We start from the raw sequence: 27,554 nt of genomic DNA, 5'->3' as shown, positions 1-27,554 counted from the left end.
ATTAGGCGTTTTAAATACATAGCAGTACAAATAGTATCTTTTTGTTCCTCTCGATGAGAGGAATCTATGGGTATCTAGTAATTTATTTTATCATGAGGGAAGAAAAACCAATATATAATTTCTATTTCAAAAAATATATATTCAGGAGATCTTATATGTATTAAGGGAACATGAATTATAAACATATAGATATGTAAATAAATGTCAAACAAGTCATAAAGTGCATATGTGATGTTGTAGGGGATCCTAACTTAAGGCAGTAAGCAAAAGCATTTGTTAATACATCTGTTAAATACAATATACAATATAAAGGAACTATAAAAGGCATATAAAAACCCCAATATAAAATGCAACGTATAAACAGTACCTCAATGAGAAATAAAACATATATTTATTTTAAAAAATGGCACATCTCAAAGTCCGTATTAAGACCATATGGGATGAGCGTATTTAATTTAAAAATCCATTCCATCTCGTTCTTACTCATTTTTGTATCAAAGTTTCCTCCTCTCCAATCTCTTTCTAGTTTTTTGATCGCAAAAAATTGGGTACCAACCATTTCACAATTGTGGTGAATTTTGTAATGGGCCGAGACACTATGGTTCTCAAATCCTTTAGTTATATTTCTTCCATGCTCTTCTATTCTTATATGTAATGCCCTTGTGGTCTTACTTATATATTGCAAACCACAAGGGCATACCACACAGTAAATAAGGTTATTAGAATGGCAAGTAAGTAGTTCTTTAATTTTATATTTGGTTCCGTCTTTGCTAAAAAAATGGTTTATATGTCTCTTTCTGCTGGTAGTTCTTTTACATGCTAGACAATTTCCACATCCAAAAAAGCCTTTTTCTAAATTTAAAAATGTATCATAAGACCACAAGGGCATTACATACAAGAATAGAAGAGCATGGAAGAAATATAACTAAAGGATTTGAGAACCATAGTGTCTCGGCCCATTACAAAATTCACCACAATTGTGAAATGGTTGGTACCCAATTTTTTGCGATCAAAAAACTAGAAAGAGATTGGAGAGGAGGAAACTTTGATACAAAAATGAGTAAGAACGAGATGGAATGGATTTTTAAATTAAATACGCTCATCCCATATGGTCTTAATACGGACTTTGAGATGTGCCATTTTTTAAAATAAATATATGTTTTATTTCTCATTGAGGTACTGTTTATATGTTGCATTTTATATTGGGGTTTTTATATGCCTTTTATAGTTCCTTTATATTGTATATTGTATTTAACAGATGTATTAACAAATGCTTTTGCTTACTGCCTTAAGTTAGGATCCCCTACAACATCACATATGCACTTTATGACTTGTTTGACATTTATTTAAGTATCTATATGTTTATAATTCATGTTCCCTTAATACATATAAGATCTCCTGAATATATATATATTTTTTGAAATAGAAATTATATATTGGTTTTTCTTCCCTCATGATAAAATAAATTACTAGATACCCATAGATTCCTCTCATCGAGAGGAACAAAAAGATACTATTTGTACTGCTATGTATTTAAAACGCCTAATCAATCTCCCATGTCTACCTCCCACTGTTATAAAATGATTTCGCACACTTCCGGGTATCGGCCGAGTAAACCGCAAGGTGGAACGCATGACGTATCGGCCGAGCGACACGTGACCGGAAGTGATGCGAAAAACCAGGAAACAAACGAAAACGAGACGTGAATAGCAGGGCGTCACGTTTCCATGGAGAAAGCCCGCGGAATTACGGACTCATAATCTAGGATTGGACTTTTAAAGAGGTATAAAAGCAGGAACTGGTCCCTAAGAAGAAATAAAGACTTTTTTATCCAGTTGAAGAAGCTGTTACAGCGAAACGCGTCCTGGAGCTTGGAATACACCGGTCTTTATATATTTGGAGTTTTTATATTGCTATACATAGTTTTTTATATTGTTATATATAGTTTTATGCTAATAAATATACTTATATTTTTATAACACTGCTGGCATTGTTCCTGCTCTTTTAAAGAAGGTGTGTGGTCCTTAACCACATATACCCTTGATCAGAGCCGATGTGGATGGCTCTGTGTCTGTAAGTACCCACCTGTTCTTCTTTTTTATACATATTTGGAACCATACGGTACTGCACCATATATATGTTTCAACATTTCAGAATTTAAAGAATATCCAGCCAAAAAGAAGGGATAGGGTCGCCTTCACGGACCCCACAAGCTATCAAATTGAGCTATATACTATTAGCTCTCCAAAGTGTGAGTGGGAACTTTTCACTCTTAATTGAAATTCACTTTTTTGTCACAGTTTACACTATGTTTTGTATATTTTGTTTTTAAGGTATTGAATATCTACTTAGGACATTCTTTGTGTACCAAAAGGTACTGTCCATGTATATACCCACATTTTAAGTTGATTCACAAGTGTTACCAGTAATATCCACAACTGTTAAAATTATATAAACTTTTAGCGCTGCACCAGCACACTACCACAAGTCTTATTGCTTGACTGGTGTGCAGATTTCTGTTTAGCATTGTATTAACTATCCACAGACTTCAAGTGGAAGGGGTTTTCAATCACAATTTTCCCCCAACATAACCCATTATTAAAAACGGGGGAAGGATCAGCGCTGGGTGGTCTACAGGAGGAAAAACAAGGAAGAAGCTGCAACCTATGGGTATGAGGTTCCCTCTAATAACCTCAAGAAAATTTGTATAGCGCGACCTATCACTTTGTTTGCCATAACCCATTATTAAGTCTGTAATTTTCACTGTGCATCAGATGTCTCCAGGAAATATGATCAATGTGCGGACTACACCACATTTCTCCAAGAATCAAATTACAGCAAGCATTAGGAAGGTTGGTGCATAATATATAATTTGCAGCTCCTGCCTAGGACCCCAAGAACACCCTCCCCATCGTCAAACATGGAGGTGGAAACATTATGCTTTGGGGTGTTTTTCTGCTAAGGGGACAGGACAACTGCATCGGGTCAAAAGGACGATGGACGGGGCCCATGTACTGTCAAATCTTGGGTGAGAACCTCCATCACTCAGCCAGTGCATCGAAAATGGGCATTCCAGCATGACAATGACCCAAAACACACAACCAAGGAGTGACTCAAAGCACATTAAGGTCCTGGAGTGGCCTAGCCTTAACCTTAATCCTATAGAAAATCCGTTGAGGGATCTGAAGGTACGAGTTGCCAAACGTCAGCCTCGAAACCTTAATGCCTTGGAGAGAATCTGCAAAGAAGAGTGGGACAAAATCCCTTCTGAAGTATGTGCAAACCTGGTGGCCAACTACAACGAACGTTGGAACTCTGATTGCCAACAAGGGTTTTGCCACCAAGTACTAAGTCAAAGACTTATTTCACTCATTGATATGCAAATCAATTATAACTTTGACATCCGTTTTTATCGATTTTGTTTTGTTATTTTGTCTCTCACTGTTAAAATACACCTACCATTAGAATTCTAGACTCATCATTTCTTTGTCAGTGAGCAAACGTTCAAAATCAGCAGGGGAATATATACTCCCCTCCCCCCCCCCCCCCCCCCCCCCCCACCACCCGGTAAATATATTAATATATATATATATATATATATATATATATATATATATATATATACATACATATACACACACACACACACACACACACACTTACCTGGTAAGTCTATAGCATAGGAGTATCCCAGTTGTTCAGCGGATTTGAAAAGCTCATCGTTTGTTACTGGAGGAAAGAATGGTACCATATTGTACATGCGATTGTGCCCTATTGGGGCAAGTTCTGGTGGCCACACAGCATCAGAGGGCTTATTACGTTTCATCCATTCATCAAAAATTGCGTCAGTAAAAGAATGAAGCACCTGGAAAGAATCTTAAGTTTAGTTTTAATTTCCAATACTGTAGAGGAAAGATGGTGCAATTCAAAGGAAGCATATAATGGGGTAAAATAAAAATAACACAAGTTACCACAAATATGGGATCATTCGCAGCAGCGTGAGGTAGAGCGCTGGTTCCATTTAGGAAGGCATGTACCAAGTTATGGAGACTCACAGCAGGAAAGTCAAGGGTTCCATCTGGCTTGTCAAATCCTTCAAGTGCATTTCTATGAATGATATTGTACAAGGATTAGATACATTTCCTGCCACCATAACCAAAATATTCTGATGATTAATAGAAAACCTACTAGCTTACCGAAAACTGAAAGTGGAATTTGTGAAAAAGGGAGCATTGTCAAAGTCTTTAAGTGTGAGGCATTTCTGTACGTCTTCCTTGGAGGGCAGCTGTCCACCAGATCTATCTATTGGACTCCTCTGCAGAGGGCCTTCATTGGTTCCATTGCACAGGGTAACCAGGCGATTGTAGTCATCCAAACTAAAAATACATTTGAAATAAAATATAAAGAGCTATTTAAAAATGCAAGTAGCCATGTTACAGTTTATAAATCTCCCAGTAACAGACTTACAGCATTTAATGAATCTGATCAAATTGGTTGTGTTTAATTTTCCATTAGTTTTTCGTGAGATTTTAATACTTGACACACAGACATTAGTCTGTCATTACAGTGACACCTTAAAATTTAAAGAAAAGCAATATTTTTAAAACCAAAAGGGAACTTTAATCATTGCCTCTGAATCGAATGTCAGGTGCAGCCTTGCCAAGCTTTCTAACAGATTAGATACCCAATTGGTGAATCTGAAGATAAATCTGCATTAAATTGCATGTTTTCCCCTCTTAAACACCCAGGCCTTTCTGTTCCCTCCCTTACTATGGGTTTGATATGACAACTAGTTAACGGTGGGTGTGATATACAAAAGACATCACGTAGCATACAGCCACTGGTACAACGAATGTAGAGAGGGCCCTGGTGCATGAAAGGTAATTCCCCAACGGTTATACAACACCTACAATGTTATCCCAGCTGGGGGATCTACCATTTTGGGCTTCCTACCCGGTTGTATTTGTGAGCAATGCTTATGGGTTTGAATGGGAGCACGTAGGGGTATATTGGTGTGTACCAGTGAAATTGGAATGCAGTGGTGTACTTCTACATAATTGTTTGAATGCAGGGGTATAATGGTGGCTTTTAAATGTGTGTGTACATTTGTGTTTGAATAAAGAGGTGTTTGTAAGTAATGTTTGCATTTGATTGCAAAGTTATGCGTGCATGTAGGATTAGAATGTATGCACATACATACGGATACATGTAATAATAGGTTTAGCCAGCCTCCTTTTAGCATACTGTTTGTGTGCAGGAGGGTAGCTTCTATGGATCCTGAAGCTGATGGGAGTGTGGGGTTTGGAGTACTCTTTGTTTCTCCCTCCTTGCAGTCTGTACCTGCTCTTCCTCCTCTATGACTCTGGCGTGGCTCTCGGAATCTGAGCAGTAGTGAACTGCACCCACTTCCTCCCAGACAGCCGATGTGAGAGGGGCCTGGTCATGCAGTTAGTGGGGTCCCTATTGCCAATTGGGTGGCCTTAAGTGCAGGGGCTCGATGAGCCACCTGAAAGTGTGGGCCCCGGGTACTGCCATACCAGCAGTATTTCCACAGCTGTATACATCTAGTTAGCTGTAGACAAGTATGAGTGGGTGCGTAGAGAAAAGGCAAGAAAAAAACAAAACAAAACAAAGAAAACACATGCACTTTACGTAACAAAACGATACACCTGAGGCAGGAGCAAAGAAGTAATAAACCACTTAAGTTAAAGGATTACCTGTTGCACACAATTTCCCAACGCGAAAATCTAGAGCCACCACTAATTAAATTTGGATTATCCAGTCTTGGGGCACCAAACAACTCATCTGTACAGACATCACATTCATTACTGCCAGTGGCAAAGTCCCAGTATGGCAGAGCAAAAGAGTCATTGCCAAGCATTTTCTGTTAGGATAAGAAAGAGCGATATTTAATCAGCCATACAAATACATTTAATACGTACAAGGAGTAACCACAAACAGGTTTGCTTACATCTAGGTGGAAAAAGTGCAAAGATGTCAAGAGGTTAAAAGTAATAATCCAATCACCATAACCATTACAGCCCTCTCTAATAGTTATGGTGTCCTGGCGCCCCTACCTCAACAAGAAGACAAACCGTTTGAAAATGGCTTAACTTCCTGGGTACCCGCTGCGGCCTCCTCTCCTCTAAGTCAGTTGGAAACACTTAGTCCGTTAATTCTAGAGTAAAGTATAGGGAACTATAGCTAGATGGGTATGTCATTGGTACGCATGAGCAATTCAAGCAGCTTTGTCATTGTCTGATGTCTATCACCACACTGCCAGAGGAGCAGTTATACAGAGGGGTTTATCGTAATAAAATACTCCATTTGGAATGGTGGAGGTGCCAAAACCACTTTAACCGCCATTGATTTCAGAAGAGGATTTTGTGCCATGGTTAAAAAAAAAAAAGACAAGAAAAATCAGACAAGATGTCAACAACCTTTCTTCAAGTTGAGCAACATGGTATTTCCAAGGCGTTTATCAAAACATCTTTGTGGCGTTTCTCTCTCATTGCATGAGTATCATCTTAGTTGTTATACAATACCTAATTTTTCCTCAAGCCACAAAGTCAAATTAGGTTTATATTAAACATCAAGATAAAATGCTTTGTATAATAACCTGAATATCTCTTTCCAAAAGTAACAGGTGGTATCGATGCCAGGTAACAAATGCAGGTCCTTGATGAGAAAAATCTATTCCTTTGAATGGACGTCCAGGCGCTGCAAATCAGATAATATTCAGTATAGCTCAAGAGACACCATGGGCTGAATTTGACCCATATTTTATTGCATTAAAAAAAAAAAAAAAACATATGAAGTTTCTGTATTTACTGGAGGAAAAAAAAAAATAATTATCCAGGTTAAGGTTTTATAACAAGCTCTAACCAAACCAATAATTTCTTCATAAACTTTCTAGAAATTATTTTTTATATAGAGTACTCACAGCGTTAACCTTTGGCCCTCCAGATGTTATGGACATCATCTCCCATAATGCTTTTAAAGCCAGAGTGCTGGCAAAGCATCAGGGGAGATGAAGTGCATAACATCTGGAGTGCCAAAGGTTGCCTACCTGCTGAATTTCCCCCAAGCCCTTTAAGGTATGAAATAACATGCTGCAATTATTTGTATTCATTCTTGAAACAATGCAAGATGGAAAACCAGGGCAGAGATGGTGGATTTATATATCAAAAACTAATTTGTACCAATTCAGATTTCAAAGACACAGAAGTACAAAATGCAAGTCAATGTTTATTAAAAGGAAAACATTATGGTGCTTCTATTGGATATGGGATTAAGAGGGATTATTTAAGACACTTAGTTTATTTTGAGAAATTGTGGTTTAAAGTTATTTTTGTTTTCAACTTGGTGATCAGATAATGTGTTTGTTGACCAAAATGAAAACCAATTATCTATATTTTATCATCAACTCTGTTAAAGGGACTCTCCAGTGCCAGGAAAACAGCAGCCCCTCTCCCTCCCACCCCACGTCGCTGAAGGGGTTAAAAACCCTTCAGTGACTTACCTGATTTCAGCACAGATTTCCCTCTGCGCTGGGTCAGGCTCTGCCCACGCTCCTCCCCCACCGTCAGGGGTGACCTAATGAACATGCGCGGCAATCGCCACGCATGTTAGACCTCCCCATAGGAAAGCATTACTCAGTGCTTTCCTATGGGGATTTCGGCGACGCTCGATGTCCTCATGCATAGCGTTTAAAACACGGATGTCTCTCTAGTAGCTGTCTGATAGACAGCCACTAAAGGTGCTTAGGGGGGGTCTGCCTTGACGTTGGCAGGCGGGCATTCCCTCCAATGGCCATTGGAGTAACTAAATGACCTCCATTTGTTTAAATATACATAGGGATTAAGGAGAGAGCGCAGGTAACTTTTCTTTGGTTTTTAAACTATATGCTGGGACTGATGTGTACTGTGTTCATTTCTGCCGCCCAGGAGTGATGGGAGTGAGCGCAGGACTTCTCTTTTTGGATCACATAGCTTTGTTACAATGCAGCCGCCCATCCCATGTGTTCCCTATTAAGCGTTAATAAGTATATAGGGGTGTATATAAAAAAATACCCCTCTCTGTCTCAGTGGAGATATCTTTGCCAGAAGCTCAAGGAAGCAAGGTGAAGGGTCAGTGTAGGACCCGCTTAGGGGGGGTCTGCCTTAACGTTGGAAGGCGGGCATTCCCTCCAATGGCCATTGGACCTCCATTTGTCTAAATATACATAGGGAGTAAGGAGAGAGTGCAGGTAACTTTTTTTCCCTTCGGTTTTTAACTATATATTGGGGCTGATGTGTACTGTAGTAATTGCTGCCGCCCAGGATTGATGGGAGTGAGCGCAGGACTTGTCTTTTTGTAAAAGGAGGACTTAACCCTGCAAGGTAATTATTGCAGTTTATAAAAACAGCAATAATTACACTTGCAGGGTTAAGGGTGGTGGGAGTTGGCACCCAGACCACTCCAATGTGCAGAAGTGGTCTGGGTGCCTGGAGTTTACATTTAACTTATACAAATCTTATAAATGCTAAAAGGAGCAAGTTTTTTGTGAAGAAATTGGTCCATTTAGTTTTTCCCAAATCCAATATCTTACAATGTTTGCGCATTTATAAAGCAGCAGTACAGCTCAGACACTGCATTATCAGTACCAAATTATGTCCACCCTGGATGACATTTATTTGACTGATGTGGCAGGTTAAACCAGGTAGATTAGTATAAACCAAGTATGAGGTGGTGCTAAGTCAGAAAGTTAAACAGAAACAAGGAGAAGAGGTTTTTTGTTTTTTTTTTATAAAATCTTCTGAAATATAGCTGTAGATAATGGCTACATGTTTGTGTTTTTTTATGCCCATAATTAGATGGGACAGTCCAAGCATCATAACCACTTTATATTAATTATAGGATACTTTTACCTTATCCTCCCTTCATTATAGTTGTTAGAGTTTCAATGATGTGCATGTGACAAAGCCAACAAACACAAATGACGCCACTTTATAAGTTAATAGAATCCAACTGGCTTACAATAACTTGCTGAATATAGTCTCAATCGTGTCATTTCAGGAGTATGCTTACTCAGCCAGGTTTGCCGATTACTGCACATCTTTCAACTCCTCTGCATATCCCCAAAACATGACATTCTAGACTACACATAGAACTTCCATTGAAAAAATAGCAGCTATGGCATTGACCGAGAAATTTACTTGAAAGTATTTTTTTTTTCTGGTCATCTCTGTGAACCCTGGGGATTTGCAGTAAGTAAAGGAAAAAAAAACAAAAAACAGTGGTAGTTTCTAGTTTTTGGAAGATGGGCCTATATTCTGGGAAGCATATTGAAAAGTAACAATTTACTCTAAAAAAGGCATATGCATTGAATAACTGAACACAAGTTCAAGAAGAGACATACACAAACACACCTAGCAATGTATCCCTCACAGAGTAGTAATGAAGCCACACAAAGTAGTTATAGATGCTTGCATTTTCGATTTGTGGTTCAGTTCCATTGGGCCCGAGAAGACTTAACCAATGCTGCTTGGCAATCACATATTCTGGATGAATTGTAGTCTTAGCTTGATCCAGTGCGTCCAAAAACTGGGCTCTTTCCACAGCGGTTAAAGAATGAATATTCTTGCGCACAACAAGGGGCTTCCTTTGATCGCAGTTGGCTCCAGTCCAACCAAACTTGCACTCTCCACAGTTATATCCTCCAAAGTTACCTGTTTGAACACAATATTTTAGACAAGAGTTTAAAAAGAAAAAAAACACATCGAAGACATTTAAAAATGTCACATTTGGGCAGGGGGAGGGGGAGGAGATATGCAGGTCCTTTTATATATTTGTTTAGGAATCTTGTATTGGTCTACGGACTCTGGTTTTCAAATGCATGTCGTTATGAATTGCTTGGTATTCATTTTCTTACATTTTGCAACATGTGCCTTTTAGTGGAAATTGTTATAAAAAGCATCCCTAGCACCTACTGTAATAGGAAAGATGGACAGCCAACTGTTTGCCAATGACAACAAGTGTTCTAATGTTGAAGGACACATAAGCCACATTTAGGGAAGCATATCAACCCTTAGACATTAACAGAGTCCTCTCAGAGCACATCACCAAATCAGGATAAAACTAGTTCGCTTATTGGCCTACTACATAGATTTGACCTTCACACAATAATTGCATATGTTAAAAATCAGTGATACACTTTCTATTAAAGCAAAAATATTTTGTTTGAATGTTTGGCCAAGCAATTAATAAAAAGGGATCAAGGTACCAGTGCAGTCTCTGTTCAGCAATTTAGTTAATCTTACGTATACATACTTTAAATGGATGTATCACTCTAGACATGTCCCGTTATATATTCAATAAGACTGAAGTTCACGATTTAACCTTAAAAGAAGGGGATTAAATGCCAAAGTGTTTTCAAAGCTCGTTTGTGATCACGTGTTTTAAATCTCATGACCAACTTTTTTCCCCAGGCGATAAGCCTTTATTACAGATAAGTGAGAACTCTTGACAGCAAAGCATTCATAAAACTTATAAGGAGGAATTGTGATTTTTTTTTTTTTTTATTTATTAGAATGATGGTTGGGAAAAAAAAAAAGAAGAGAATCCTTAGATTGAAGTCATAGCAAAGGCAATGATTTGATTTGTATTCCTAATGCAACAAAGAAAGAAACATTATAAGAGTTAATGTAGCGCAATATATTTCAGACCAATGTTAATGTCAAACATTAACCCAGCCTGTGAATTGAAAAAGTTTTTAGATACAGTTCTAAACACTATTTGTTGGCACCAATGAGCCAAATGTATCATTAAGCAATCATGTATACTCATAAAATAGCCTGCATTGTTGGATTATTTACCTGAGATGTACAGGTAGGCTAAGGCGTTTAGCACTCAAAACATAAAATTTGCCCAGGATTAGAAAATAAATACATACAGTTTCAGAGGAGACTAGCCCTCTTTCACAGTCTGTCATATACTCTTCAATGGAGCATAAGAGGAGAACAGATTTACGGTGTTACTGTAACCCTTTTCAATATTTTAAGTTATACTGCTCTATATTGGGCACTAGTTACTATGGCCAGCCCTTTTCTACTGCCAAAAGCTGAAAAAAAAAAAAAAATAGATAGAAAGATAAATAAAAAAAATATATATATTTCTCAATGCAGGGAGGTTTGAGAGGAAGCATACAAACTCGCCTATGCAGGTTATACCCCAGCGCGGCCTGCAAGGCTAGTAATTATTGCACAGAATTAACATTAGGCATCTCGGAACAGAGTCCTGGGCTGCAACTACCAACTGGCACAAAAGTGCCAATTTTAAGCAGGAACACTATATATTTAATATATACACAGATTTCACTTATTTTAACCCCTTAAGGACACATGACATGTGTGACATGTCATGATTCCCTTTTATTCCAGAAGTTTGGTCCTTAAGGGGGTTAAAAAATAAATAAAACAAAATTAAAAACCAATTATGTGGTCATGGAGGTTGAAGTAACCATAGACTAGTGAAAAGATTCATGATACATAACATTCTTAGAGTTCACTAAATGTCACAAAGCAATAATAAGTATCCCCGCATTACGTTGCAACAAGAATGCAATTAAATAAAGAACATGTCACCAGAACACTTGAATGAAGTCACAATATGTGGGGTGTCATATACAAAAATGCATGGTGCCTTTATAAACCAGTCTGTCATATTTAAACTATATATACACATAGAATCAGTAAACAGTCTCAATTAGCAAAATAAAATAGGATAAATAGATCCTACTGTTTAAATAACTTTGCTATATAGAATTATTACTGAATTCATTGGAACATCTCACATAGAGCAGAATAACAAACAGAATATATGCAAGGTTTAACCCCTTAAGGACCAAACTTCTGGAATAAAAGGGAATCATGACGTGTCACACATGTCATGTGTCCTTAAGGGGTTAAAGAAAAGACTAAATTAAGTTGTTATGGTGCCTGGCTCTGGCTTTCCTTTCAGGTAAGCCTTCTCTCCAGTGCCAGATCACTCTGCCCCCTTCACCATCCGCTTGCTGAAAAACTTCCAAAAAAAAAAAAAAAAGCCAAGGACTGGACATTGCTGATTGGCTTAGATCAGTAAGCCGATGCAGATTTGCTCATGGGCAAATTTACGGCACCCCAATCATAAAAACGGCTTTAGAAAAAAAACAAAACAAAACGACATGTTTCTTAAGCCATTTTGTGAAAGCGGCGCTACTGATTGGCAGAGAGCATCAGCTGACCACTTTAAGCCATTCAGCGGCAACCCTGCCTCCAGTCCTAGGCATACATTTTCAAGCAATTGGATGTTGGAAGAGAGAGCAATAACGTTCTGGAGAGGAGACTTGGGGGTTAAACCGTTCATGAACGGCTAAACCACTAAAGGAAAGTTGGCACCAGGGACCTCCTGGAACTAGAACATTATTTCAATGAAATTGTTATAGTTCCTGGAAGGTCCCTTTAACCCCTTAAGGACACATGACGTGTGACATGTCATGATTCCCTTTTATTCCCAAAGTTTGGTCCTTAAGGAATAACTGACACATACAGGGGTTTCACCAAATTGAGAATGGTCAGGAATTCAAAGTAAATTTCCAATTTTATTCAGATTGAATTTCAAGGTCCTCATTTAAAGACTGTTCAATTACACATTCCCATCCCCTCCCCCAAAAAGTTGCCAGGTCACCCCTGTTAACACTTATATTTCTTAACTGGTGGTCTTAAGGAGAAAGTTTAAATAATCTATCATTTATTAATACTTGTGCTGTGCCAGAATAGCACTAGCAGTTAATTTTAGAAATAGGCACACACATACACACCCTACCCCTAAATGTTTATTTTCTAAAAACAGAATTTTGCACCCCTCCCTGTTACAGGTGCCTCATCTCAGGTCCCTATTTAGCCTTGAACTGCAGAGAGCCTCAGATGGATTTTTCCCCCCAAGTAAGTGGTTAATCTCATAAGAGCAGACATTAGACTGTGAGAGTAGGACCTGCCAAAGATGGGGTACATTGACGTTGTGGCAGGCTTATGCAACTAAATCCCAATTATTTTTTTTGCCTAGATTAGGTGTTTTTAAAAAAAACTTTTAAAAACTAATAAAATCTCATTCCTGGGCTGCCATACGCTCTCAAAGGCAACATAAACCTGCCCATTTTCAATGTAAAAATATTTGACCCTGTAACTTTCAAAAATGCTATAAAATCTGTACATGGGGGGTACTGTTGTACTCGGGAGACTTTCCTGAACACAAATATTAGTGTTTCAAAACAGGAAAACATATCACAACAATTATATCAGTAAAAGTGCTGTTTGTGTGTGAAAAATGCGGGAAAAAAAGTCACTTTCACTGACTATCATCGCTGTGATAGGTTTTACTGTTTTGAATCACTAATATTTGTGTTCAGTGAAGTCTCCGAGTAAAACGGTACCCCCCATGTACAGGTTTTAGGGTGTCATAGAAAGTTACAGGGTTAAATACAGTGCTAGCAAATTAAAGTCTCTGGAATTTCGGCCTGGGTTGGCAGGCAGGTCCCTCAAATTGCAATTTAATAAAATTACTTAATTATATAAAAATACTACATAAATATGCACGTAGAATTTATATATTTGAAGTCTACGTGTATATTTATATAATTATGTAATTTTGTATATGGACATGTGTATTTCGTATTTTTTATTTATTTATACATACATAGATATACAATTTCATTCTAAGTGTATTTTGAGATATATATATATATATATATATATATATATTTTAATATCAAAATACCGTTAGAATAAAATTTCATATAGATATGTAATTTTTTTTAAAACTTATTTTTAATTTAATTTACTTATTTGTATTTTATAATATATATATATATATACATACATACACACACACACACACACACACACACACACTATATATAGTTATTATATATATTATATATACGTGTGTAATTTAATTAAGTATTTTTATATTAATATATGTACATATTAATATAAAAATACACTTGGTATGACATTATATATATATATATATATATATATATATATATATGATATAGACATATTATATAAGTATAATATATGTCTATATATCCTATATATACACACATATAATAATTTTTATTAACATGTACCTTTATTTATTTTTTCTGATTTTACACTAGCAGGGAGACTGCCTGTCAGCACAGACTGTCCCCCTGCAGGCAGACACATGGACACCTATTGTGGCCCTGTGATCGCCCTGTTGAGCGATCACATGGCCCCAGGGGCCCTAATCCGCCATGGGGAGACTGTCTGGGCTGCAGGCAGTCTCCCCTCACCGGGAGCACCGCCGATCGCCGCCGGGGGAACGACGGCGGTCCGGTAAGTACATTGCACCGTTAGGACGGTTCAGGACAATCATCGGTCGGCAATGCAAAAATGCCGATGACGGTCCTGAACCGTCCTCGGTCGCTAAGAGGTTAAGCATGTTCAGGTGAGTGCAACCATCCCCCATGTTCCATATATATATATTTGGGAGTCTAGCCAACTCCTTGGTTTTGCACCCCTCCCTGTTACAGGTGCCTCATTTAGCCTTGTACTGCAGAGAGCCTCAGATGGAATTTTTTTCCAAGTAAGTGGTTAATCTCATAAGAGCAGACATTAGACTGTGAGAGTAGGACCTGCCAAATATGGGGTACGTTGACGTTGTGGCAGGCTTATGCAATGTATGATCATATAATGTAACTAAATCCTCATTATATTTTTTGCCTAGATTAGGTGTTTTTAAAAAAAAAAAAAACTTTTAAAAACTAAAAATCTGTCAACATTGAAGTTGCTGTTTAGTAGATAGGAGAGTGCGCTGGATCTTGTGTATTGTATAATGTGGCCCCCAGCAGCACCCCATTTAAGCATGTTCAGGTGAGTGCAACCACCCCCCATGTTATATATATATATATATATATATATTTTATTTCAAGATAAATTTTGAATTATTTCGTCAAGGAATTACAAGTTTTAAGACAAATATAAGAGCTAGAACCATCCACAAACTCAGTACCTGGGCCGTTTTAGCCTAACATTCACAGTTCCTGTCTCCATTTCAAAATGTTGCCTACACATAAAAATACTCTGTCAGGGATTGTCAGGAATTCAAAAGGTTTTTCATATTGATCACCAAAAGTAGCTAAACTGGAAAAAGAAATACCCAAGACAGCAATGCTTCCAGTTCAACTACTTTGGCCTTAACTTTGAAAGTCACTTTGAATTCCCAACACATTTCAATTAAATATATAACCCCCTGAGAGTTTAATTCATATTTCATGTACCAATAAGAAGCCGCGATCACTGAGTTTGGGGCAGCGAACTGACACTTTAGAATATATTTAAGCAAAAAGTTCCTGCTCTTGGTTGCCCTCGGTGTGGTCCAAACGTGGTATGGTAGCCCGGCAGAGATGGCCCCTCCCCAGTTTTCCCCTGTAGAGCACTTACCTGCACACCTGCACGTAGCGTTGAAGAATTTGAGCGGCCAGCGCTCCCGGTCATCCACATTGCGCAGAGTATACGGTCCGCTCCACGGCCGGTCATCCACTACCACGTTCACACACTGCCCCCTCCCCTGCAAGGTGCCACACTCATTGGCCGGATCAGAGCCCGCGGCCGGGCAGCACCGCTTGGCCACCAACGTGGGTACAGTCATACACACCCGGGGGAACTGAGCCTGGGCCAGCTGGATACAGGACACGGCCACCAGCAGCACAGTAGCCACATTCCAGGAACCCATCATATACTGTACTCACACTCACTGCAGAGCAATACCCCCACCGGCTGCAGTAACACTCCAACTGCAGACAGCTACAATCCCACTCAATTAACACCTTAATATTGGGAGGACAAACTCCACGCCTCTTGTTTTCCACGCTTATTAAGCTAATTTCCAAATTATATGCTATATAATCCCTACTCCTCACTTAATCTCAGGTTCAGACTGTATAACTGATTTACTAGTCATTATAAAGATCCCAATTCCAACTCCCTTGCTCATAAAGCAGCTGTGTGACCCATGCCTAGCAACTCATTAGTTTGTACTGGTCTTCTGTCCCTATGCGAGTAGCCCAGCACCGGGATTATTTATATACACACTGGGGGTGCTGCTGGGGAGAGTGGGATTAGGGATGAAGGCATTCTCGTGCAGAGCATATGACAAGGAAAAGAATGGATGTGCCTGGTGTGGAGTGGGAGATGGACATCATGTGCCTGGAAGTTCTAAACATTCCTTAGAGCATTTACTACAAAGCAAAATGTTCATAAATGGTTACTGGCAAGATGAGTATAATTGTCTTAGTGTGCTATTAACTCCTCCAAGGTACAAAGAAGACGTTTGGCGCTTAAAAGAATTTAGTGACTAAACTAGGAATTGTTAGGAATTCCTGATCAGATTTAAATTTTTTAATATAATCTAAAACATGGATTTCCCTTGATCCACAATTCTCAATTTAGTGTAAAGAGGCAGTGGAGTTAAAGGACCACTCTAGGCACCCAGACCACTTCAGCTTAATGAAGTGGTCTGGGTGCCAGGTCCAGCTAGGGTTAACCCATTTTTTTTTTTTATAAACATAGCAGTTTCAGAGAAACTGCTATGTTTATTAATGGGTTAAGCCTTCCCCCAAAGCCTCTAGTGGCTGTCTCATTGACAGCCGCTAGAGGCGCTTGCGTGATTCTCACTGTGAAAATCACAGTGAGAGCACGCAAGCGTCCATAGGAAAGCATTGTAAATGCTTTCCTATGCGACCGGCTGAATGCGCGCGCAGCTCTTGCCGCGCGTGCGCATTCAGCCGACGGGGCAGAACGGAGGCGGAGAGGAGGAGGAGAACTCTCCGCCCAGCGCTGGAAAAAGGTAAGTTTTTCCCCTTTCCAGAGCCGGGCGGGAGACCCTGAGGGTGGGGGCACCCTCAGGGCACTCTAGTGCCAGGAAAACGAGTATGTTTTCCTGGCACTAGAGTGGTCCTTTAAATAAAACATAAGTAACCAGCCATGCATTATTTCATGAACTATACATGATACGTGGCGACAAACATTGAACTTGTGTCCTGATTTGACCATCCAATGTCCCGCTAAAGCTGATTACCTATAGAAATTGGTTATCTTATGTAGTGGAACAACAAAGTGCTGTAGCACCAGGAGTTAATACATCTTGGGTTAAAGTTAATGGGACACTATAGTCACCTGAACAACTTTAGCTTAATGAAGCAGTTTTGGTGTATAGAACATGCCGCTGCAGCCTCACTGCTCAATCCTCTGCCATTTAGGAGTTAAATCCCTTTGTTTATGAACCCTAGTCACACCTCCCTGCATGTGACTTGCACAGCCTTCTATAAACACTTCCTGTAAAGAGAGCCCTATTTAGGCTTTCTTTATTGCAAGTTCTGTTTAATTAAGATTTTCTTATCCCCTGCTATGTTAATAGCTTGCTAGACCCTGCAAGAGCCTCCTGTATGTGATTAAAGTTCAATTTAGAGATTGAGATACAATTATTTAAGGTAAATTACATCTGTTTGAAAGTGAAACCAGTTTTTTTTTTCATGCGGGCTCTGTCAATCATAGCCAGGGGAGGTGTGGATAGGGCTGCATAAACAGAAACAAAGTGATTTAGAAACATAGAATGTGACGGCAGATAAGAACCATTCGGCCCATCTAGTCTGCCCAGTTTTCTAAATACATTCATTAGTCCCTGGCCTTATCTTATAGTTAGGATAGCCTTATGCCTATCCCACGCATGCTTAAACTCCTTTACTGTGTTAACCTCTACCACTTCAGCTGGAAGGCTATTCTATGCATCCACTACCCTCTCAGTAAAGTAATACTTCCTGATATTATTTTTAAACCTTTGGCCCTCTAATTTAAGACTAGGTCCTCTTGTTGTGGTAGTTTTTCTTCTTTTAAATATAGTCTCCTCCTTTACTGTGTTGATTCCCTTTATATAATTAAATGTTTCTATCATATCCCCCCTGTCTCGTCTTTCCTCCAAGCTATACATGTTAAGATCATTTAACCTTTCCTGGTAAGTTTTATCCTGCAATCCATGAACCAGTTTAGTAGCCCTTCTTTGAACTCTCTCTAAGGTCAGGGCCGGTGCAGGGATTTTTGGGTACATAAGCGAATATGCATTTTTCCGCCCCCCTCCCCCCCCCCCTCTAAAATTAACATCTTCACCTATGTGCCTCCTAACCAGCCCATCCCTCTTCCACGTCCCTTAGTGTTCCTCTCCCCTCCCCCCTCCTTTCCCTGTCTCTTGGTTTTTCTCTCCTCTCCCCTCTCTGTCCCTTTGTGCAACCCCCACCCTCTTAGCGGTCACACTCCCCTTCCTGGTGTGCCTCCTACCTGTCTTGTAGCATTGCGGAGCAGACCCTCTACAGGAGCTTCAGTTTTCTGTACCTGGCTGGACTGACAGGAAGTGCTCTCTCAGTGAGCACCTCCTCTCAGTCTGGCCAGGTACAGGAAACAGAAGCTCCTGTACTGCGCTCCGCTCCGCCACGCTACACTCAGTGGTGTATACACACTAACAGCCACACACACTCAATGACAAACACACAGACGTCACTGACAGACACAGACTCACTGATCTGACACACACTCATTCATTGACAGACACACACTCAATCACAAACATACTCTCACTGATTTGACACACTCATACACTGACAGACACACACATTCATACAATCATTCACAGACACACACAGACACATACACACAGACACGCACACTCACAGACAAACACATACACAGACACACACACAGAAACACTCACAGACAAACACATACACAGAAACACACTCACAGACAAACACATACACTCACACACAAACACATACACATAGACACATACACATACACACACTCACACTCACACACACAGACAAACACATACAGACACACACACAAAGACAAACACATACACACACAAAGACAAACACATTCACACACACACACTGACAAACACATACACACACACACACACACACACACACACTCACAGACAAACACATACAGACACACACACAAAGACAAACACATACACACACTGACAAACACATACATACACACTCACAGACACATACACACACACATACACACACACACACAAAGACAAACACATACACACACACATACACTTTCAGACTCACAGACACACACACTCACAAACACATACACAGACACACACACTCACAGACACTCACACATACACTTTCAGACACACACACACACACACTCACAGACACTCACACATACACTTTCAGACACACACACACACTCACTCACACATACACTTTCAGACACACACAAATTAATAATAAATATCCACCCAGCCTCCCTACCTGGAGAGCTGGTGTGGATGTGTCCCTGGGGTCCAGTGGGGCTTCAGTGCGGCGGGCGGCAGCGTTCTAATGAGAGGCGGCGAGGGAGCTCTAACCTGTCTGCTCTGCTCCCTCGCGGGCTGTCTGCTGATGCCGGGAGCCGGAATATGACGTCATATTCCGGCTCCCGCAGAATCAGCACACGGCGCGCGAGGGAGCAGAGCAGACAGGTTAGAGCTCCCTCGCCGCCTCTCATTAGAACGCTGCCGCCCGCCGGGGGTCCAGAAGGTGACCTGGCAGGAGGGAGCGCTTCCCTCCTGCCGGTCACCGAAATCTTGCGCCCCCAGAGCCGGTGCGCCCTAAGGCGGCCGCCTGTGCCGCCTTATGGACGCGCCGGCCCTGTCTAAGGTATCAATATCCTTCTGAAGATACGGTCTCCAGTACTGCGTACAATACTCCAAGTGAGGTCTCACCAGTGTTCTGTACAATGGCACGAGCACTTCCCTCTTTCTACTGCTAATACCTCTTCCTATACAACCAAGCATTCTGCTAGCATTTCCTGCTGCTCTATTACATTGTCTGCCTACCTTTAAGTCATCAGAAATAATCACCCCTAAATCCCTTTCCTCAGATGTTGAGGTTAGGAGTCTATCAAATATTCTGTACTCTGCCCTTGGGTTTTTACGTCCAAGGTGCATTATCTTGCACTTATACACATTAAATGTCAGTTGCCACAACTCTGACCATTTTTCTAGTTTACCTAAATCATTTGCCATTTGGCTTATCCCTCCTGGAACATCAACCCTGTTACATATCTTAGTATCATCCGCTAAAAGACACACCTTACCATCAAGACCTTCTGCAATATCACTAATAAAAATCTTAAAGAGAATGGGTCCAAGTACAGATCCCTGAGGTACCCCACTGGTGACAAGCCCAAGCTTCGAATATACTCCATTGACTACAACCCTCTGTTGCCTGTCACTCAGCCACTGCCTTACCCATTCAACAATATTGGAATCCAAACTCAAAGATTGTAGTTTATTGATAAGCCTTCTATGTGCAACAGTGTCAAAAGCCTTACTGAAATCTAGGTAAGCAATGTCTACTGCACCACCCTGATCTATAATTTTAGTTACCCAATCAAAAAAATCAATAGGATTAGTTTGGCATGATCTCCCTGAAGTAAACCCATGTTGTCTCTGATCTTGAAATCCATGTGATTTAAGATGTTTAACAATCCTATCCTTTAACATGGTTTCCATTAATTCCCCCACTACTGAAGTAAGGCTTACTGGCCTATAGTTGCCCGACTCCTCCCTATTACCTTTCTTGTGAATGGGCACAACATTCGCTAACTTCCAATCTTCTGGGACTACTCCTGTTAACAATTATTGGTTAAATAAATCTGTTAATGGTTTTGCTAGTGCACCACTAAGCTCTTTTAATAGCTTTGGGTGTATTCCATCAGGTCCCATTGACTTATTTGTCTTTTCTTTTGACAGTTGAAATAGAACCTCTTCCTCTGTAAACTCACGTGTAATAAATGACTCATTTATCCTTTTTCTTAACTGAGGTCCCTTTCCTTCATTTTCATCTGTAAATACCGAACAAAAATATTCATTGAGGCAGTCAGCTAGACCTTTATCCTCATCTACATACCTTCCTTCTTTTGTTTTTAATCTAACTAATCCTTGTTTTACTTTTCTTTTCTCATTTATGTATCTAAAAACAGTGAATGACAGTGAATTGAGCAGTGAAATTGCAGGGGAATGATCTATACACTAAAACTGCTTTATTTAGCTAAAGTAATTTAGGTGACTATAGTGTTCATTTAAAGAGATTCGACACTTGATGTTAGGGTTAGAATAAAGTCATGTTAAAGAGTTTCTCCAAGCACCATAAACACTTCAGTGATTTGAAGTGGTTATGGTGGTAAGAGTCTTGGTGTGCAGTATTTCTGCTTGAAACACGGCACATTCTGTGCTGGGGGCTAGTTATATTTGCACTACTGTGCTGGGGGCTAGTTACACCCCTGGCACACATGACTTTGGTAGCCAAGAACTCCGGGTAGCCTAATGTCAAATCTGTGCAGAGCACCTGCAAGGGGAAGATCGCTTTTCCTTCCCACCCAGGGGCGTACCTGGAGCATTTTGCACCCGCGGCGTATCCTATATTTGGCAACCCCCAGCTTAAAAATGTCTAAAAACACTGACACATTTTTTACATGTATTGAGCACTGAGCAGTGTTTGCATTTTTTTTTATATGTATATATATTTAGCACTTTGTGTGTTTGAATGTAAGCATCTGTTTTGTGGAGTATGTGTGAGTGAATGTACAAGTGTGTTTGCACGTATTGGCATTTGAATGCAGGCGTGCATTTTTCTGTAGTATGGTTTTTGAATATGGTGGTGTGTTTTTATGTAGTTTTGGCATTTGGATGCAGGGTTGTATTTGTGTGTAGTGTTGGCGAAAGTGTTGGCGAGATGTATGCACATAGACATACATACATATGCTTACATATACACACACTGGCACACAGACACATACGCACACACATGCAGTTACGTAGAAACACAGTCATACAAACATACAGACAAACACTGACACACATACAGATAGACACACAGATACAAACACACACATACAGATACACATACACACACTGACACATACAGATACACAGACATATAGATACACAGATACACATGTATAAGTGTGTGTGTGTTTGTGTAGTGGATGCAGTGTGTGTGCTTGTATAGTGGATAATGGTGGGAGGGAGGGGGTAATACTGTGAGGGATGGGGTGATGGTGTGAGGGAAGAGGGTGATTGTATGAGGGAGGGGGGAAGGTGAGAGGGGGGTCATGGTGTGAGGCAGGGGAAGTAATACTGTGAGGGAGGGGTTGGTGAGAGGGAGGGGATGGTGAGAGGGAGGGGGTGGTGAGAGGGAGGGGGTGGTGAGAGGGAGGGGGTGATGGTGAGAGGGAGGGGGGTGATGGTGAGAGGGAGGGGGGTGATGGTGAGAGGGAGGGGGATGATGGTGAGAGGGAGGGGGGTGATGGTGAGAGGGAGGGGGGTGATGGTGAGAGGGAGGGGGTGATGATGTGAGGGAGGGGGTGATGATGTGAGGGAGGGGGTGATGGTGAGAGGGAGGGGGGTGATGTGGTGAGAGGGAGGGGGGTGATGTGAGAGGGAGGGGGTGATGTGAGAGGGAGGGGTGATGGTGAGAGGGGGAGGGGTGATGGTGAGAGGGAGGAAGGTGATGAGAGGGAGGGGGTGATGGTGAGAGGGGGAGGGGTGATGGTGAGAGGGAGGGGGTGATGTGAGGGAGGGGTGTTGGTGAGAGGGAGGGAGGTGAGAGGGAGGGAGGGAGGTGATGAGAGGGAGGGGGTGATGGAGGGAGGGAGAGGGGGTGATGGTGTGAGGGAGGGGGTGATGGTGAGAGGGGGTGATGGTGTGAGGGAGAGGGGGTGATGGTAAGAGGGAGTGATGGTGATGATGTGAGGGAAGGGACTAAATATCTTATTTAATTCCCTGGTGGTCCAGTGTGGGCTTCCTGGTGATCCGGTGGTGAAATCCGGTCTGCAGCTCCGCAGTGTGCAGAGCTGCAGACCATGAATCTCGCGAAACCCAGTCAGAGCGTGGCCGTGGTAACCTGCGGCAACGCTCTGATTGATCGGATCTCGCGAGACACATAGTGTGCAGAGCTGCAGACCGGTGTTTGCGAATGGCGCAGGAGGGGCATCGCACACGGAGACATATCGAGCAAGCCGCCGGGCCCCCTCCTGGTGTCGGGTCCTCGGTCAGTGACCCAGGACCCGACACAGTCTGACCCGGGCACCCCCCTAGTAAGTGGCACCCGGGGCGGACCGTCCCCTCCGCCCTCCCCTTAGTACGCCACTGCTTACACCGCTGCTTAATTAATAATTTTTTTCTTTGATTAAACCTCACAAAGCCCCCTATGAAGTCAGACAGGGAGATCAGGGCAGTGGGCTTTGCATGGGATTGAACTGCAGGTAAGTTTGAACTTTATTTTTTTGCGTTTTGGGGGTGGGGACTAATAGCAATGCCTTATTGGGCGTTGTAAGCCTAAACAGGCAAATGCTGTAACTCTTAACTTTAGTGTAGATTGGATTAGCCGTATTAGTCCAGCTGTAAAAAGGTATTATTGCACACTGCATCTTTTGGCATCTTTAACTTTAGTATTAGATTTAGAGTTAGAAAAAAGAAGAAAGCTAAAAGTTACCTCTGTTCCCACGCCGAGGCAATGTTCTCCCTGCAATCTGAACTTTATTGGCTGACATCACTCCCCCTCGCTGGGGATAGACATATGAGTGGGGATTGACTGTAGGGAGGATATGGGTGGCACAGAGTCAGATTACAAATTTGCACTTAATTCACATTAACCAGCCCAGAATTCTGGTTCTGAGTTGGCTAGTAATGCCTCAATGTTGCGTCCAAACGTGGAGTTACACTTCTGGCTTCAGACGGATTAAAACTCTGTATGTTCATAGAGAAACGCTGCACATACTGACTCCAGGCACCATGACCACTTCAAATCAGTGAAGGGATAGTGGTGCTTGGGGTGACCTAAATTCTTTGCCTAATTTGTAAACTCCCCTTAACATTAAATTTCCAAACTTTCTCAAAAAACTCACTCACTCGCTCACAAATATTGTTACTCACTTTACAGAACCTCTTCAGTGTGCATAGGTACCAAACCTTGAGTACTGTACTTTCTTTTTCACATCATAGATTGTTCTATAAAAGTGTAACCCTTTTCTTAACTTGGGTAGTTTTTCTTCATTTTTCCATTTATATGTAATTGGTTAACATTTGGTGTTTATTGACTAACCCTGAAAGGGTAGAACATTGAGCATACCCTTCATTTAAAGGGACACGATAGTCACCAAAACAACTTTAGCTTAATGAAGCAGTTTTGGTATATAGAGCATGCTCTTCTGTCTCACTGCTCAATTATCTGCCATTTAGGATTTAAATCACGTTTGTTTCTGTTTATGCATCCCTAGTCACACATGGTTTCCTTTTTAATCAGACATAATTTACTATAAAAGTGTTTATCTCCTGCTCTGAAAATTGAACTTTAATTACATACAGGAGGCACCTACAGGGTCTAGCAAGCTAATTACAGAGCAGGAGATAAAAATTCTAAATAAAACAGAATTCGGAATAAAGGAAGTGTAAACATTAGATGACTCTTTACAGGATGTATATAGGAAGGTTTCGTAAGACACATGCAGGGAGGTGTGACTCGGTCTGTATAAATAAAGTGATTTTAACTCCTAAATACAAGAGAATTGAGCAGTGAGGCTGCAGGGGCATGATCTGTACACTAAAACTGCTTCATTGTGCAAAAGTTGTTTTGGTGTCTATAGTGTCCTTTTAAGGACCATTAAATTCACCCAGGCCACTTCACCTCAATCAAGTAAATGAAATAATGTGGGTGCAGCAGCCCTTTTGTGGTATTTTTTTTTTTTTTTTTACAAAGTTAAACACGCCTTTAGTGGCCGTCTTCTAGACAGCCACAAGAGGCGCTTCTGCAGCAATATCTTGGTTTCACTTTGTCATATGATCAAATGCTGCTCAAAGGAAAGCGTTGCGATCAATGCTTTCCTATGAGAGGCACTTGATTGGGCAACCGCACACCTCAATGTTATGAGGAGCATTGAATTTAAGAAGAAGCAGGAAGAGAAGTATCATCAATGACATTCCGGGATGTGGCGCAGGCAGCAGCAACAAGGAAGTCTCTGCACAGGAAAAAAGGTATTTTAATTTTTTTTCCAGGTGAAATGGGGGGGTATGGGGATCTGAATTTAAACATGTGTTCGGAATACAGGTTTCTATTCTTAATACTATAGTTTTTCTTTGAGATTACAGTGATAATATGCAAACAATGTAAATACAACCATACAGAAGGGAAATATCCACTGATGGCTCATATAATGGCACTGAATGTGTTACTCTAACTTATAAGGATGTGCACTTATGCAAAAAATTCGGTTCAGCACTTCTGAAATCCAGGACTTTGGCACTTTCCTACCCCTAACCTTACCCTTACCCCTAACCCTAAGCCCTAACTCTAACCCCACCCTAACCTCACCCCTAACCTTAACCCTAACCTTCCTCTAACCATACCCATAATCCTTGTAGGGTTAGGGGTAGGTTTATGGCTAGGGTTAGGAGTAGGCTTAGATTCCTGTCATCATTCCCTTAATTTTCCCTCCCTATCCTGTTTTGCCACTTTTCGGACATTCGGAAGCATCCGAATGTCCGAATTGCCAAAATTTGGCCGAATTTAAATTCGGATCGAAACAAATTGCACATGTCTACTAACTTATATGCCTAATTGAACTCCATTTGTTTTAAATGGTACATGATATTTAGTAAGTGTGAACTAGGCATGTGCATGGGAAAAAATTTCGGTTCGGTTCGGCATTCCGAAATTCGGGACTTTTGCAATTCGGGACTTCCGAAATTCGGGACTTTAACACTTCGGAACTTCGGCAACTTCGGAACTTCGGCACTTCAGCCTGTGGCTGCTCACTGTTAAAAAAAAAAAAAAAAAAAAAAAAAAAATTGAGCGGTGGGTGGGAGCCCTACAGTAAAATAAAGGGGGGGACCTAATGTCCTCCCCCTGGCCCCCACCCCTGAGCATTGGGTGGGGGCCCTAAATACTAATAAGGGGGGGACCTAATGTCCTCCCCCTGGCCTCAACCCCTGAGCGGTGGGTGGGGGCCCTAAATATTAATAAGGGGGGGACCTAAGGTGCTCCCCTCTTGCCCCCACCCCTGAGCAGTGGGGGCCCTAAATACTAATAAGGGGGGCCTATTGTCCTCCCCCTCGGCCCCCACCCCTGAGCGGCGGGTGGGGGCCCTAAAAAAAAAGTTTACCCCCCAGGTGACTAGGGGTCCCCAAACCCCTAGTCACCCCCTCCCCAAAAGAAAATTAACCCCCTACCTACCCCCCTCACCCTAAAAATAAGTATCTGTACAAAAAATAAAACTTTCCATTCAATGTTTTCTTTCTTCTAAAATCTTCTTTTTTCAGCCCCAAAAAAGGCCAAATAAAAAATCCATAATAACCGCCGCAATTAAAAAAATAAATAAAAAAAATAATCTATCTTCACCCATGGAGGGCTCAGCGCACTCTGATGGGTCTCTACATTTAACTGTCACAGCACTCTGATTGGTTGGTTTGAAATCCACCAATCAGAGTGCTCTGTGTCATTTTACACAGCATGGAAAAGTTCTTTGGAATTTTCCCACGCTGTGTAATTTGACTCATAACACTCTGATTGGTTACTTAATCTACTTAATCAGGGGTGGGGGCCAGGGGGGAGGACATTAGGTCCTCTCCTTATTTGGATTAAGGCCCCCACCCAGCGCTCAGGGGTGGGGGCCAGGGGGAGGACATTAGGTCCTCCCACTTATTATAATTTAGGGCCCCCACCCACCGCTCAGGGGTAGAGGCCAAGGGGGAGGACATTAGGTCCCCCCCTCTTATTCTGAATTAGGGCCCCCACTTGCCGCTCAGGGGTGGGGGCCAGGGGGAAGGACATTAGGTCCCACCCCTCTTATTCTGATTTAGGGCCCCCACTCGCCGCTCAGGGGTGGGGGCCCGGGGGGAGGACATTATTTCACATTAGGGCCCCCACCCGCCGCTCAGGGGTTGGGGCCGGGAGGGGGGGGTCTTTTTTTTTTTTTTTTAACAGTGAGCAGCCACAGGTTTACTAGACATGCCCCTACTCGCGGTATAGCGAGTAGGGGCATAATTTACTAATACTAAGTAATCTTTACTTAGTATTAGTAAATTTGGCTGAAAGACAATTTCAGTCTTTCAGCCTTTTAGTAGATAGCTCCCTAATACCGTGGGAATTAGGGAGTTATCTACTTATTCATTCCTGTCATTACATTGTCAGGCTAAGTAACTTCCATTTTAAATGAATGTATGTTACTTGATTGTTGTATGTGTTGCAAATGCTTACAGCTGAATCCTGGCTATGTTTGTATACTTTTTATTTAAAATTTTATACAATGTAACATTCTTCTTCTTTCACTGGGTAAGTATATTAGTACTTAGGCAATACTGTGCTTCGGAACTTTGGCAACTTCAGAACTTCGGAAATTCGGTAATTTCGGAACTTCGGACCTCGGCAATACGGCACTTCGGCAATTCGGAGA

General features: G+C 41.2%; 1 protein-coding gene across 2 annotated transcripts in view; it reads right to left on the bottom strand.

The window, feature by feature from the left end:
• Positions 1 to 16,089, bottom strand: part of DCT (dopachrome tautomerase) — a 47,275-nt gene extending 31,186 nt beyond the window's left edge. For both annotated transcript variants that reach the window (XM_063425793.1, XM_063425786.1), the window contains exons 1-7: positions 15,486 to 16,089; positions 9,411 to 9,710; positions 6,620 to 6,720; positions 5,718 to 5,884; positions 4,197 to 4,376; positions 3,972 to 4,107; positions 3,664 to 3,865 (exon numbers count right to left, since the gene is read on the bottom strand). In XM_063425793.1, coding sequence (XP_063281863.1) covers positions 3,664 to 3,865; positions 3,972 to 4,107; positions 4,197 to 4,376; positions 5,718 to 5,884; positions 6,620 to 6,720; positions 9,411 to 9,710; positions 15,486 to 15,780 — 1,381 coding nt within the window. In that variant the 5' untranslated portion in view covers positions 15,781 to 16,089. The remainder of the gene's footprint in view (positions 1 to 3,663; positions 3,866 to 3,971; positions 4,108 to 4,196; positions 4,377 to 5,717; positions 5,885 to 6,619; positions 6,721 to 9,410; positions 9,711 to 15,485) is intronic.
• Between the last annotated feature and the right edge of the window lie 11,465 nt (positions 16,090 to 27,554).

The sequence above is a fragment of the Pelobates fuscus genome, chromosome 1 (assembly GCF_036172605.1).
Source record: "Pelobates fuscus isolate aPelFus1 chromosome 1, aPelFus1.pri, whole genome shotgun sequence".
NCBI classification, from domain to species: Eukaryota; Metazoa; Chordata; class Amphibia; order Anura; family Pelobatidae; genus Pelobates; species Pelobates fuscus.
This window is presented reverse-complemented; position numbering and strand designations above follow the sequence as displayed.